Source organism: Zootoca vivipara, chromosome 9, assembly GCF_965207765.1.
Source record: "Zootoca vivipara chromosome 9, rZooViv2.hap1.1, whole genome shotgun sequence".
Classification (NCBI taxonomy): Eukaryota; Metazoa; Chordata; class Lepidosauria; order Squamata; family Lacertidae; genus Zootoca; species Zootoca vivipara.
In genome coordinates this window covers 30309371-30322756 of record NC_142592.1, presented here as the reverse complement: position 1 = coordinate 30322756, position 13386 = coordinate 30309371, and the positions used below count along the sequence as shown (strand labels likewise).

Here is a 13386-nt window from a genome sequence, read left to right as displayed (position 1 = left end):
TCCAACGAGGATTTTAGTATTTTTGAATTTAACCAGCTGAAGATTTCTGCTGACTTTGTTTGTTGCTTGAGGGCTATGAGCCTTTGATAGACAGTGGCTTTTTAAAGAAAAGGATTAGCCATGTTGGTGGATTTTTCCTCTTGTTATCCATCAGTCAGTTAATTTTTCTTGCAATGTAACAAAAGGCATGGGCTTTAGTATACCATCTTTCATTATATGTAGGTAGAAATGGAAGTACAAAATGGAGGTAGCTTTGTAGCAGAATTAGAATTAAAGCGAGTTCTTTCTTACAGGAATTCTGTATGGCACAATGACCTTAGAGCTTGGAGGAACTGTTAGCATCACATGTGAGAAAACTGGATACAGTGCAGCACTTGAATTCAAGCTAAAGGTTAGTCAAACCTGTTTATAGGCACCAGAGGATTTAGGGTTAGAAAATGGGTAGAGATGTAATTCATACAGAGTAGTGCATTCATTCTTTTGGTTACAGGTAGGTAGCCATGTTGGTCTGCCGTAGTCGAAACAAAATAAAAAAATTCCTTCCAGTAGCACCTTAGAGACCAACTAAGTTTGTTATTGGTATGAGCTTTAAGAAGTGTGCATGCACAAGAAAGCTCATATCAATAAAAAACTTACAGGTGAAACTCGGAAAATTAGAATATTGTCGAAAAGTGCATTTATTTCAGTAATGCAGCTTATTATTTTTTTACTTTTCTTTTAATTTTTACAAATGCATTCTTTTGGAAATTCCACAGTAATAAAACAAATAGTTACAATAATACAAAAATAAACATCGCTATTACATTTCTTTAATTACATTCTATTTATAATTGACCTGCCTAACGACAAATAATTACAATTACAACAAATAAAGGCTTGACATATCTTGCTTTGCATGTGATGCATCTATCTCATATATTGGTTTCACCTTTTAAGTTGCGTTACTGAAATAAATGCACTTTTCGACGATATTCTAATTTTCCGAGTTTCACCTGTAGTTAGTCTCTAAGGTGCTACTGGAAGGAGTTTTTTAATTTTGTTTCATTCTTTTGGTTCTGCAGAGGAAATGAGACTTCTTTTATTAGCCTAGTTTATTTTTGAAATGCTGGAAGCAATCTTTGAACATTAGTGGTGATGGTGATAATCATTATAATAAACCCCCCAGTGCCCTGCAGTTCTTTTCACACTTACCTATTGAACTCAGTGAGACATTTTTCTGAGTAAACAGCACAATCTTAAGCATATTACAGTTCTGGACAAAAAAAATCACACTCTGGTTTTTTTTATTTAAAAAATCTGACTCAAAGGTGAGCTGTATTTGTTAATCAGTAAAGGTAAAGGGACCCCTGACCATTAGGTCCAGTCGCGAACGACTCTGGGGTTGAGGGGCTCATCTCGCGTTATTGGCAGAGGGAGCCGGCGTACAGCTTCCAGGTCATGTGGCCAGCATGACTAAGCCACTTCTGGCAAACCAGAGCAGCACACGGAAACGTCGTTTACCTTCCCGCTGGAGCAGTACCTATTTATCTACTTGTGCTTTCGAACTGCTAGGTGGGCAGGAGCTGGGACCGAGCAACGGGAGCTCATCCCGTCGCGGGGATTTGAACCGCTGACCTTCTGACTGGCAAGCCCTAGGCTCTGTGGTTTAGACCACTGCGCCACCCGCATCCCTTTTAATCAGTAGAATAGTTCATAACATTTATTTAGAAACTATGCAGAAAAACGAGACTTTTATATTAATCCATTCATTTTAACCAGAGATGGGGAACCTGCTGCCTCCCAGATGGTGTTGGACACCAACTGCCATCAGCCCCAGCCAGGGATTATGGGAATGGCATCCAGAGGCCATAGATCCCCCAGCACTGATTTAAATAAAAATGAAGAAGTAAATTTAATACTTCTGTAGCTCAGATATAGTGCCATAGTTATTAGTTGCGGTAGTCATGATGTGTACTGTGCACTTCCAGCATAATTTTTTCTTTGTGGATAATTTTCTTCGGATATCTCTCAAAGAAACTTAGCTCTGGGGGAATGATGACAGACATTATCTTTGAAATAAGTTAGGCTGACATTTCAGAAACCTCTTAGCAGCTTTTAGTAGCCTAGTTTGCTTGTCACACAAAACCCTACTTTAAATAAACAGTACATGGATGTGAATGAGCAGCGTGCTGCTGCACGCTGCTCAGAAGTTCCCAAAGAACTGCTCTCCTACTGCTGTCATTTTCTGGCCAGAATCTGGCTTGTTGTGTCCTCTGAACATGAGCTTTTGGTTTGTTTCCCACCAAACAAACCACAAGCAGAACAAATATTGGTTTCTACTCATGATTTGGGAATAAACAAACCACGTGCCTGGGTTCAGAAGACATGGCAAACCTCCCTTTGGCTTACTTCATCTGCAGCACAATAGGTGTAAGGAAGGAGCACTATGGGAACTTTTTCATTAAACCATCATTTGTTTTAATATTATCTTATAAAGTTCTACACAGCATTATCAAGCATCTAATCTTTTTTCTTTAACAGCCATTTTTGGGCAGCAATGACAGTGTTAATCAGATAATGGGGAAAATTAAACTGGGAAAAGAAGTGCTAGCTACTCTGGAAGGCCACTGGGTGAGTCGCATATTTCTTTTCAAATGTTGGGTAGCCATTTAAAATTTCTCTTACATTCATTGAATTATTGGTACGTAATGCTGTTAAGAATGACACATTCCCCCCCCCCAATCCCCCTCTGATTACCCTAATTGCCGTTCAGGTCAAATATTTATTGTACCTTTTTAGAGGCCTTTTGAAAGTTTGAACTTCCACTTTAAATTCTTTGTTTTCTAGCTTCCATTGGTAGCAAAAAGTTTTGCAGAAGTACTACATCTAAGGTCAAAACCTGACTGAAAGTAAATCAGGTTCCCTTAAATCAAGTTCCTCTTGCTGAAATAAGAGATCTATTTTCAGATTTGACTTTAAATTGTTCCCAGCCACGTATGCCAAACTGGCAGAACAAACCTCATGGTTGCAAAAAGTGACATTCTGAAGGAGGTCTTTGTTCTTATTGACTTTGTAAGATTGTTTACTCTTTGACTACAAAGTAATCTAATATGTTAAACATCACAGGACAGTGAAGTTATTATTAGGGACAAAAAGACAGATGTTTCAGAGACATTCTGGAATCCAACACCCGAGATCCGACAGCGCAGATTAAGAAGATACACAGTGAAGTTTGATGAGCAAGGTGACTTTGAGTCAGAGAAGTAAGTTCATATCAAACCTGTTTTCTTATAGATTAATACATAGCAAGAATCATGCAGCTAATGGCTGGAAGCAGGAAGGGTGGAGGGTGAAAAACATAGTACAGCAAAAAATACAGGAACTTGAGTTGGAGTAAATTGGAGAAGTAATTTCTAAAATAGGTAATAAATTGAAATCAAGCTTATGTGGTAATTGTAAGTTTTGTTCAGATGATACAGCAGAAATAAACTTGCAATGAATATATTTGGACCAGTGTCTGATTCCTAACAGTTGTATTACTTGTATGTGGTAGACTTTGGCAACATGTGACCCGAGCTATAAATAGCAAAGACCAATCAGAAGCAACTCAGGAGAAATGTATTCTTGAAGAAGCACAGAGAAAGGCTGCCAAAGAAAGGAAACTTGCAGATGAAGAGTGGATATGCAAACTGTTTGAGCCAGATCCACTCACAGGGGAATGGAACTACAGATTTGCAGAGTAAGTTTTGGTTTGCTTTCCCTTTCTACTTGGGATATGGTACTAGTAAGCAATTTTGAAACAGCTTGTCACATACTAAATACGTGGCTATAGTTCTTGGCTATATGATCCTTATTGCAGATATATCAGATAATGTTTTCCTTTAGATGAAGAGACCCTCCAAATCAGACAAGATGCATATTCCAGTCTTGATCTTCTTCATGAAATGCTAGCACCTTGCATTTTGAAAAGAAACAGGATGATTTCTCTCTTTTTAAGTAGACTTACTTAACTTGCATTGTGTCCATTCTCTGTTGCCCACAGCACAAGACCTTGGGATCCACTGAATGATATGATACAGTTTGAAAAAGATTGTGCTATCCAAACAAAAGTCAGACATCGGACACCAATGGTAAGCTCTTGTATGATATTAAGTGGGCAAGTAAAAAACTGCAGATTATCCTTTAGAATGCAAAGTCCAATATTTGTCTCATGGCCAATTGCCTTAGCATAGCTGCCAAGTTATCCCTTTTTTTAAGGGATTTTCCCTTATGCTGAATAGGCTTCCTCGCGGGAAAAGGGAAAACTTGGCAGCTATGTGCCTTAGAGAGATTAAAATTGTAATGAAATCCTTCCTTCTTACCTGATGATAAGCAAGGAAAGTTCACTGTTAGCAGAACTGAAGAAGCTAAATGGCAGTCAGCAGAACTCCTTCCCATCCTTACCTTGCATTTCAAACATGAAAGCGGGTTGTTGATCTCTCCTCCTCCTCACTGGGTTTAATTGTAGTTTCAGGCCAAAAGAAAAGGCCTCATTAGTGGAAACAGTATTATTTCACTGCATTCACAGTCTTTTATAAATCCTTGTATCTCTCAAAAAATATCCCTAGAATCTCCCAACACCAAGCCCCAGAGGTTTTGGTCTCAAAGAGCAGCCCTTAAGAACAGACTAGCAGTACCCAGATCATTAACCTTATGAAGGAGAGGCTCTCTTTCTTCCATATACCTCAAACAGTCTCATATAATATGGTCAGATGTTTCTTCCACCCCACAAAGTTCACAACAACCAGAGTCAAGCCCTCCAACCTGACAGAGACCACTCTAAAGAGCACAATGCCTCGTCAAAATTATGAACAGACTGACCTCTTTCTAATATCAAAGCAGGTGTTTTATCTGTCTTGTTACTGAGCAGATTATGTCTTATGAATTGCAGGTTAGTGTTGCAAAAATAAAGAGGTCTGCAAAATCGAAGAAGGGGGAGAGTGGCTTCTCATCGCCAGAACCTGATAATCAGGACTCCTCTGGTAGTGAAGGTAAGTTCACACTATCCTTTTTTCTTTTTGGATAGAATGCAGTAGTAGATACATGCCTTTACTTTGTTCTTCTTTAGACTGAAGTGGTTGTGTTGTAAAATGGTGCACTTATTTTAGGATTGGTAACAGTTTTTTTTCTCCTGAGCTATGAAAGGCAGAAAAAGAGAAAAGTTGCCTGATTTTGTTTGGTGAACTAAAAGCATTTGCCTTCTTTAAAGATTTCCATTCTTTAACCTATCTTGCATTATTTTAATTATTTCTGAAGGGCAACACAAACACAGTGCAAGAATTCGAAAGAAGACGCTAGACCTTGGTGAACTGCAAAGTGCCATTGATTCTATAAGAGAGACACAAGAAGACATTAGAAGGTGTGTATTTTTTCTGTCTGTTTTTACTGTGAGTGCTTTGTTCAAAATAAAAACACCACTTATTTATATGTGAATCAACTGCTAAATAAATACATTATATCAAATCATCCTCGTAGGTCATCTGTTCTCAAAGATGTAAATCAGACTTCTTTAGTGAGGCATAACCAGTTTCTTAGATGAACGCAATATAATCTCCGAACTTTCTTTAACCAGTTTCTTTGTACTTGTGGGGTGGACCAGGAATTCACGTTTTATTGTGTCTCTACCCATGTTTTATTCAGTAGTAGGAAAATCCCATGTTTGTTTCATGGAGTACTTATCTCAGGTGCCTCAGTGCATCCTCTAGATCTGCACAATATTCATTCTCTATTTTGTTTCTTGTGTTTGTCTTGGCCAAAGCAAGACAACATTTGATCATAAGATCGCTTAGGTTCTTAAGAATAGTTATTAGGCATTTTTGCCTATGGGATGAGAGTTAATATCTAGGTCTAATGTTCTACATTGAAGAAGTAGATTACCAGAATTTTCTATATTACTATTATTATGGTAGATTAACTAAAACTTTAGTTGATAGATCTACTACTGAAACTAATTGAAGCTTCACAGACCAAAAATGTGAGTCTGTTTTAGCTTTCTAAATAAGGAGTCGATCTGACGTGTGTTTCTTGCCAAATCCCTTTGAAATTAATGGCAACTGTATAGGAGCATTGCTTAGAGGATAGTCACTTGGTATTTCTTTTTGTTCTGTTTTTACCATCCCTAAAACAGATGTCTTTTGCTTTACTCATGCCCAAAATAGCCAAATACATGCTTTTGAAAAAGTTACTTTGGAGCAGAAATTTCCAAATATTACACTGTTGGAGCTTGTAGAAGTTGAGCCCACATATTTCTGCCAGCTCTAAAGTGAATCCCACCCCCTCTGGTCCCCCATTTTTAGAACGTGGGGTTTCATTCCGAGGCTCTAATTGTGGCCTCTGATGCTGGTGAAAACCAGTACTGTAGGAATTTCTAAAATAGCTGGAACAAATCCTGATCTAATTGCCATGTATTCAGTACAGTGCAACCTCGGTTTATGAACACCTCGGTTTATGAATTTTCGGTTTACGAACGCCGCAGACCCATCTGGAACGGATTAATTCACTTTCCATTACTTTCAATGGGAAAGTTCGCTTCTGTTTATGAACGCTTCAGTTTATGAACAGACTTCCGGAACCAATTACACCCATGCTTCAGGCTAAGTACGCTTCAGGTTGAGTACTCCGCGGACCCATCTGGAACGGATTAATCCACTTTCCATTACTTTCAATGGGAAAGTTCGCTTCAGTTTATGAACGCTTCAGTTTAAGTACTCCGTGGACCGTCTGGAACAGATTAATCCACTTTCCATTACTTTCAATGGGAAAGTTCGCTTCAGTTTATGAACGCTTCAGTTTATGAACAGACTTCCGGAACCAATTGTGTTTATAAACCGAGGTACGACTGTATGTGACATTTTAATAACTTCTATGGTGCTGATTTCAGAATTAGCAACCTTTTGAATTCACCTCCTTTGTTCATAATTTTTGCAGGGACATCACAGCTCTAAGAACCAGAATGACTTCAAGCTCACAGACTCCAGATAATAACTTCTTTAACTTCAAGCACTATGTCTTCATTTTACTGATGATTCTCTTGCAGCTTGCAATCAATTACTGGTTTAAATAGAATGACTGGACAGATGAATATATGAAGTGGAAATATCATGTTCTTCGTGGGACCATATTTTCATCTTGGTTTGGCGACAAATAAGGCAATATTATCTAAAACACGGGGACACAGAAGATTTAAGTCTTGGCCTTAAAAGGCTGTGCTCACATGGAGCAATGTCCGTTATATTCCGTCCTATCCAGATGACATGGACAATGCTTACATACCAGTACCTTTCTCTTTGCATCTTTAAAATGCTGGATAACTGCCTTCCATATTCTAAAGTGTTGTAGACTGCTCTGATAAATACCAGTACAGAATATAGCAGTCTGGGAATTCAAAAACACATATCTTTTTTCACTGTAATCATATAATCTTCAGTGGTCATATTAACAAAACAAGTGAATTCTAACCTAAAACGTCTTCAGAGTTTAGTGGGAATTATGGTCTTCATACATTCATTAGGAAAATTATATCCAGTGATACTCATTTGGAAACTTAATAGTGGGAAAAAGATTAAACTACTCAGTTGTTCATTGCCATTAAAAGATGTTTACGCAGTTAGTCCAACATTTCATTAATCGCACATTTCTGTGATTGTTAATTATCTGCTGTTTTCCTTAGTTTATGAAAATGGAATTCCATTGATCGCATTAGTGAATTTAGGAGAAATACCATTACAGCAGTCCAAAGAGAGAGCTTTGTGTGCTCAACAGCATTTAATTCATATCTTCCCAAACAGCATTGTCTGTTGGCAAATTTCAAGGTGCTGTATATTATACAGTGAACAGTTTCAGAAACTCATTATGTTGAGGTGCAGACAGTGGAAGCCATGGTTACTGTTGGGGTAGAAAAACGGTTCTGTTGGATACCAGAAAAGACTTTCTAGGGTAATGAAGCACCAGCATGGTTTTCAACAAACATTGGGTTTAATGGAGCCATTTGAGCCATCTGAATGTAATTGTGTCTGAACAGTTATGCTATAATATACAGTCTTTGCTAGCAACCTCAGAGTTTCAATAATAAATCCCTGGAGCCAGGTAATTCCCACACAGTGCTGTTTATAAACATTTGCCTAGATCCTTGCGCTCACTGTAAATGAAAAGACCCAGTCTTCAAGTCTTACTGGATTCTTTCAAATAAATTTCCAAAAGACAAATCTGTTCAAAACCAATTTTTAGTCCTGCTATTCTGCTTGTTTATATGACCTATATAGGATGGAGAACCTATGGCCCTCCAGATGTTGTTGGACTCTTAACTCCCATCATTTCTGGCTGTAAAAGTGAAGAGTTCGGAGTCCAGAAATATTTGGACAGGCTTCTCATCCTGGTCTTTCCTGTCTTTCAGGTCTTTCCCTTTTGTTCTGCCTTGTGGACTTTTTGCCAAATCCAAATTTAAAATATCATCTTTAAATACGCATCAAATAGTGCACCTTTAACACACAATTCCATAACAGTGTATTAACAGGTTTCTATTGCTGCAAATCAAAAGTTAAGATTTAATGTGGTTGTAGCAGATGGTTTAGTCTGCATAGCTGGATGCTTTACAGATTGCCTGGGATGCTGTCATAGTCACAAATACAAGTTGGTAAAAGATCTCCGGTGACAGTAGCACGACCAAATATTTTTGCTGAGGTTGATGATCTATATGTATTAGTGAGCATTTGGGACAACCAGCTGTTCATACACTGCAATACCCAGTGGTCAACACTGTTATGTTAACTTGCTTTCACTGGACTTCGGCCCCTGTCTGCTTAATGTGCATACCTAATATATTCCACGCCTGCCTGCTTGCTCATATGTTCTGTTCGTGCATTTCTTTTGTAGAGCTGGAAATTGTATTCAATTGCTTTATTCTTTGGAGCATTTCTTTATTTATTTGCTTTTAAGAAAACTTTCTGTGGCAAAGTTACATCACAAGAGTCCTGTCTTCTCCTGTCTCAAATATAAAAAGCACAGCTCTTAAAATTTAAATTCCTGCTTTGCTCCTTTACAGAATTCCTTGGGTGAGCAAAACAAAGGAATTTATTGCCTGATTAATTTTTTTATACAATGTGGTTGATTATAGGCCTAGTTTGTTCGTATATAATATTTAGCTATGTGTATATGACCTTAAATTCCTTCAGACCGACTGTTTTCTGCACATAGTTATAAAAACCCTGATTGTACAGTTTGTAGAACTCTGAAGGCAATGACGTCCCTGTTAATTTTTAGTATTTAAAGCAGAGCACTTGATTTCTCACTTGATTGTGTATATTTTATGTACAGAAGTAGAAAATATTCAGAATTGCTTGTTACTGCCATATTTATGGCTGTTTGTTTAAAAGAAATGCACTATAAGCCTTTAATATGCCATGTAACCATTCACATACCTAAAAAGAAACTAAATGTGTTGGGTGTAAGTAGTAAATAGAGTTCTGGCAATACACAAAAACTTGTAACTCACGTGTTAGGTTAGTTTTTAGCTATTAAGCATCCCTTATAGGAGTACAGCATGCTTCCTTTTCATGAAAAGTTCATTCTAACAGCTAACCTGTGTGTATCAAAGGATGTTACAGTTCACTGCCCTCCTGTGCCTTTGAGGAAAAACTTCTTGCCAATTCAATGTTAATGAAATGGAATGAGAGTTAAATACATTCATCTCATCTACCACGATGGTAGTTACTTGCTTTAACAACTCTTCATGGTTTTTATCCTATTGTAAATAGAATACTTAACTGCTAAACTCTTGTGACTGCTATGTTTCTACTGTATCCTCAATTTTTGGGCATCTTTTGAGAGCAGGCCATCAGAAACTTGAGTATTGTAATAGTGCCTTGATGGAAATTCAAACAGAGATGAGGTGTGTTTATGATAACAATGTTGTCAAGGTTGTGCCATATCTATTCATTAAACTTGGAAGTTGCTATATTTCCAATATTAACTTTCAGACAAACAATTTGAAAAAGATATGGCACATTTATTGAAGAACACATCAGATTTTTTTTTCTTTGAATAACTAGTAATGACTAGGACCCAACAAGACCTCCATATTTTGGAGTGTGTCTTCTTGTACAATGAAGCTGCAATGCTTTGTTTGTGATACTACAAAAATAGCCATAATAAAAATCATAACATCACAGACAGATTATTTTGGCTTCACTTTGGTTTTCATGGGTCAAAACATTCTGAGAAAACAAACTTTTGTGAACAAAAGTGTGTGTGGGATGTGAGGAGGAAAATTACTAAGAATTGAAAGAAAATTCGGTATCCAGTTCTTGATGGAGCTTGTGGAAAAGAACACTTCTAATCAAATAGCTTCCTTGTGTGAACCAAAAATCACTTTTAGTGGATTTAAACTTTGGCTCAAATCTGGAAAGCACTTTTAAATATAAAGCCTTCTGCTATTCTTGAACTCTTGTTCACATTCTTTAGTTTTTGAGCTTCACACAGTTCCCACCACATTTTTTTTTTACTTTAACACATTGCTTGGATTTTTATACTGTTACACTTTTTTAACTGAAAATGGGCTGTTTTACTAAAGCTGTACAGACCAGTGGTTAATCCAGTGCATACAATATATGTAAGGAAAAGTAAGAAGTTATGTCAGACAATGTGAATGTTAATGCACATATTTTATATATAGAGAGAAGAAAACCCTATTCATGAAAGTTTTTTGTTTCTACATATCATGTAAAGTAGCATTATTATTGCACTGTTTTCTTTTTTAAAAAAATCATGCTGCATGCAGTGTGATAAGAGAAGCAAGTAATTCCTTTGAAAGAAGTGGAAATTGTGTGTTGCATGCTTAAATGTACAGCTGAGTTCCAACTTGTTTAAAAGGCCATTTGTAAATTTAAAGCTCTACCATTGGTCAATAGTTTTGTACACTTGAAGAAATAAAATAAAGAGCTGTGATCAAGAACAGTACACTTGAGTTGTTTTGTATGGCTGAAACCAGCACCTAAAACTCGTTGCTACACTTGAGAAGACTCATTTATAATATTAAACATGCGTAGAAGCGACTTCCGATGCCGCTGTGCCCATTTCCAAAATGTCAGCAGCGCCAGAAGTCGCCTCTATGCATGTTTTTCAACCCAAGTGCTGCAGTGCTGCTATCCAACCAGCAGGCTTTCAAAGCGAAGGCCTGGGGTACAAATCCTGAAGAGACTCCCCATTGTCAGGGTGGGAGTCTTGTCATCATCAGGCTTTTAAAGGTATAGGAATCCTGCAAAAGGGTGTGGGGGTAAAGTTTCATGCTTGCCTTTCTTTCCATCCCCACCCCTCATTGTGAAGGGCAGATGACATTAATTTTGTTGTTGTTGTTTAGTCGTTTAGTCGTGTCTGACTCTTCGTGACCCCATGGACCATAGCACGCCAGGCACTCCTGTCTTGCACCGCCTCCCGCAGTTTGGTCAAACTCATGTTTGTATCTTCGAGAACACTGTCCAACCATCTCGTCCTCTGTCGTCCCCTTCTCCTAGTGCCCTCAATCTTTCCCAACATCAGGGTCTTTTCCAGGGAGTCTTCTCTTCTCATGAGGTGGCCAAAGTATTGGAGCCTCAGCTTCATGATCTGTCCTTCCAGTGAGCACTCAGGGCTGATTTAATTTGCTGCAATTGAAAGGATCCTTGAACCCTGCCTGGCATTTTGGAGGGTTACAACATGAGAACAGGCCTTTTGTGTGGTGGCTCCCCATATGTGGAATGCTCTTTGCAGAGAGGATCGCCTGGCTCCATTACATGTCTTTAGGTGCCAGGAAAACACATTCCTCTTTACCCAGACTTTCGGCCATTGCATAATCTATGGTCTATTTAAGGTGGGGGGGGGTGACTGTTATGATTATGTTATGATTATGCTCTATTATTATGCTCCCTGGGAGCTTTTGATAAAGGGTGGTATATAAATCTAATAAACAACCACCACCACCACCACAACCAGGTAGGTTAGGCTGAGAGGCAGTGACTAGCCCAGGGTCACACAGTGAGTTTCATTGGGATTTGAACCCTAGTCTCTCAGGTCTTAGTCCAACTGATGAAAATGTGCCCACTTGAGCAAAACCTTATCTAGCCTGCTCTTTCTGGGGGAGATTTGCCCCCCTCAAAATCAATCTTAGGCTTTTCAAGATCTGGACTGCAGAAACCAGTGAAACACACGAAGGACAATAACATCAAAATAGTACTATGAAGTGTGAAGCGACAGGAAAATGTTAATGACTGTTAAAAAAAAAAGTTAAGAGTGTTTGTCAGTACAGTGGTAGGTACCTCTGGTTAAGAACTTAATTTGTTCCGGAGGTCCGGAGGTCCGTTCTTAACCTGAAACTGTTCTTATAGCTAATGGGGCCTCCTGCTGCCGCAAAGTTCTTAACCTGAGGTACTATTTCTGGGTTAGCAGAGTTTGTAACCTGAAGCGTTTGTAACCTGAAGCGTTTGTAACCCGAGGTACCACTGTAGAGGAGAGCTTTTTGCAAGTCACATGAAATCAATTGTTCAGGCCTTCCTAGGCTTCTTAGTGGCTGGGGCAACTCAGTCAGATGGTTGTGGTTCAAATAATAAATTATTATTATTAGGGCAATGTTTACTATGGAGCTACCTCAGGATTCTGCCAGCTTCTACTGCCTGCTGCCAAGAGAAGTTTTTGGGTTGGTTTGATGAAGCGGCCTGCTCTTCAGCTGCACTCTGTTACTTGCTTTGGGTTGGTATTTAGTGTTCTTGAGCAAAGTACTTGTGCTTTCCAGAGCACTGAAAATGCTACAGTAAATGGTCAGAAAGATATGACTCTCACTCAGGGTTGTAAGGAGAAGGTCTGAAAATCGCAAGGTATGCATGATAGTTGCGCAGCAGCATTTAGTGAGACACACAATGCTTCTAATTGGTGTTCAAGCACATTCTGCAGTGAGTCACTGTTGTGTTAACAAAAAACCAATCTGGGAGAGTTAAATCTGCTAGGAAAATAGTCTGTGCATACACAGATAATCGGAAGTTCTCTATTGCTCTGTTCTTTGCAGATTTACAACATGATCCTATGTACCTACTCAGTGCTAAAATAACTGAAAATGGCAGTGTTTGGAAGGCTTACCATGCTATCTTGAAGCGTGAATACAGTGGTGCCTCGCTAGACAAAATTAATCCGTTCCACGGGTCAATTCGTGTAACGAATTTTTCGTCTAGCGAGTCCCAGTTTCCCATAGGAATGCATTGAAACTTAATCAATGTGTTCCTATAGGCTCTGGGGGACTGGCGGCGGCATGCGGCGGGGCTTTGGAGAAGGTCTCCGAAGCCCCGTCCGATGCCGGCCGTGTGCGAGGCGGCTGGGGGAGAAGCTCATTGGACCCTAACCGTCTAT

The 13386-nt window shown here is 38.7% G+C and overlaps 1 protein-coding gene across 12 annotated transcripts in view; it reads left to right on the top strand.

Moving 5' to 3' along the window:
- The window catches only part of OSBPL8 (oxysterol binding protein like 8), a 72185-nt gene extending 61214 nt beyond the window's left edge, over positions 1-10971 (top strand). For all 12 annotated transcript variants that reach the window (XM_035126743.3, XM_088676864.1, XM_088676863.1 and 9 more), the window contains 8 exons: positions 294-391; positions 2521-2610; positions 3106-3242; positions 3533-3718; positions 4022-4109; positions 4910-5009; positions 5275-5377; positions 6946-10971. In XM_035126743.3, coding sequence (XP_034982634.1) covers positions 294-391; positions 2521-2610; positions 3106-3242; positions 3533-3718; positions 4022-4109; positions 4910-5009; positions 5275-5377; positions 6946-7081 — 938 coding nt within the window. In that variant the 3' untranslated portion in view covers positions 7082-10971. The remainder of the gene's footprint in view (positions 1-293; positions 392-2520; positions 2611-3105; positions 3243-3532; positions 3719-4021; positions 4110-4909; positions 5010-5274; positions 5378-6945) is intronic.
- The last annotated feature ends 2415 nt before the right edge of the window (positions 10972-13386 follow it).